The 1602-nt window shown below is 53.3% G+C and overlaps 2 protein-coding genes across 2 annotated transcripts; both read right to left on the reverse strand.

Moving 5' to 3' along the window:
• Positions 1-591: 591 nt before the first annotated feature.
• On the reverse strand, positions 592-750 carry K452DRAFT_213965 (uncharacterized protein; the record flags this gene model as incomplete). Its single annotated transcript, XM_033536219.1, has 1 exon — positions 592-750. A coding segment is annotated over one exon (159 nt), but the record flags the coding sequence as incomplete, so codon positions are not given.
• An 80-nt stretch (positions 751-830) lies between these two features.
• On the reverse strand, positions 831-1522 carry K452DRAFT_345045 (uncharacterized protein). Its single transcript, XM_033545441.1, has one exon. It carries the CDS (start codon positions 1192-1194, stop codon positions 970-972), a length of 225 nt encoding a protein of 74 aa, XP_033391808.1. The 5' UTR covers positions 1195-1522; the 3' UTR covers positions 831-969.
• Positions 1523-1602: the final 80 nt, after the last annotated feature.

A 1602-nucleotide genomic window follows, 5' to 3' on the forward strand; every position in this document is an offset into this window, starting at 1 on the left:
ATTCCAGCAGCGATTCGAGCGCACCGTGTATGGGAAGAGGCAGATGGTCGGGTTCGTGTGGCCGATAGACCCGGGGAAGGATAGCAAATGGACGTCGGAGCGGATGCGGAAGGTGTTGAAGCGCGAGACAACAGTCGGTTTAGGCCAGCCTATAACCATTCAGGCGTACCGCGACATCGCCATCGCCATGAGCCGCAAGTACACGCGAGGGAACATGGCGTTCCGGCCCGACGAGGACGACGAGGATAGCGATTGGAACGAGGACGACCCGCAGGATTCGATCCAGGACGAGCAGGCCGGCTATACAGCACACGTCGCCGGGATCGTGTATAGACGCGCCATGTTAGAATTAGCAGGTGTAGTAGCCAGTAAGCGGCAGCGATTCAGGGTCGCCAGCGAAGCATGGCATTTATTTTTAGGATTCGAGTCGACGGTTTCGAAGGGCCAGCCGGTTAGCAGCAAGAGGGCCCCGTTTAAGACAGAGGTAGACGACGCCCGGTTAGAGAGGTTAGCCCGGTTAAAGAGTATGGACAAGAGCGACCGGTTAAAGAAGTTTATACGCGACGATATAGCCGGGTTCCGAGGCATCCAAGAGGCAGTAATAGACGCCGTTGCAGACCGGAGCAAGGCCGTCGTCGCAGTCATGCCGACCGGTTCGGGGAAGAGCGTATTATTCATGTTACCAGCATAGGCAGAGCCGGGCGGGACGATAGTAGTGGTAACACCGTTAATTACGTTGCGGCAGGATATGATACGGCGTTACAAGAAGACAGGTATCCAGTGCGCCGAGTAGGATTCGAGAAGGCCGCTAGATATAGCGGCCGTCGTGTTCGTTACGCCCGAGTCGGCAGTTAAAGAAGAGTTTACTACGTTTTTAAACCGGGTTAGGTGGACAAGGCAGTTAGACCGTATCGTCGTAGACGAGTACCACATAGTATTAAGTAAGGATTTCGGTTTCAGGAAGGCGTTCTAGAAGTTACACAAGTTAACGAGGGTAGAAGCGCACATGGTTTTGTTGAGCGCAACGGTACCCGTTACGGAAGAGCAGCGGTTAATCGAGAAGATAGGATTTATGCCAGGGGAGGTATAGGTTTTAAGGGCGCCGACCACTAGGACGAATATTCGGTACCGCGTGCAGGCGATCACGAGCGAGGACGGAGAAGAGGAGGAGGACACGACCATCCAGCGGGCCATAATACGCGGGTGGATAAGGTGGCAGGGCGGGAAAGTCGTCGTATATTACAACACGATTGGAAAGGTAAGGCGGTTAGCCAGGAAGGTAGGAGGGGAGGCGTTTTATACCGACGTTTCGGACCCGGAAAAGAAGAGGATTATAGAAGATTTTATAGACGGACGGGTCCGCGTTTTGGTTACAACGAATACGTTTAGTATAGGAGTGGATATACCGGATATTCGGTTGATTATACACGTAGATACGCCGAGGGATTTGATTAGTTACGTGTAAGAGAGCGGCCGGGCAGGAAGAGACGGATTAGAAAGCGAGGCAGTCGTGATTACTAGGGCGAGGGTTACAGAGAATAGGAATAGGGTTAGGGTTATAGAGTTTAGGGGCAGGGACGGCGCGGGCGAGGATAAGTGGAT

The sequence above is a fragment of the Aplosporella prunicola genome (assembly GCF_010093885.1).
Source record: "Aplosporella prunicola CBS 121167 unplaced genomic scaffold K452scaffold_62, whole genome shotgun sequence".
In the NCBI taxonomy this organism is placed as follows: Eukaryota; Fungi; Ascomycota; class Dothideomycetes; order Botryosphaeriales; family Aplosporellaceae; genus Aplosporella; species Aplosporella prunicola.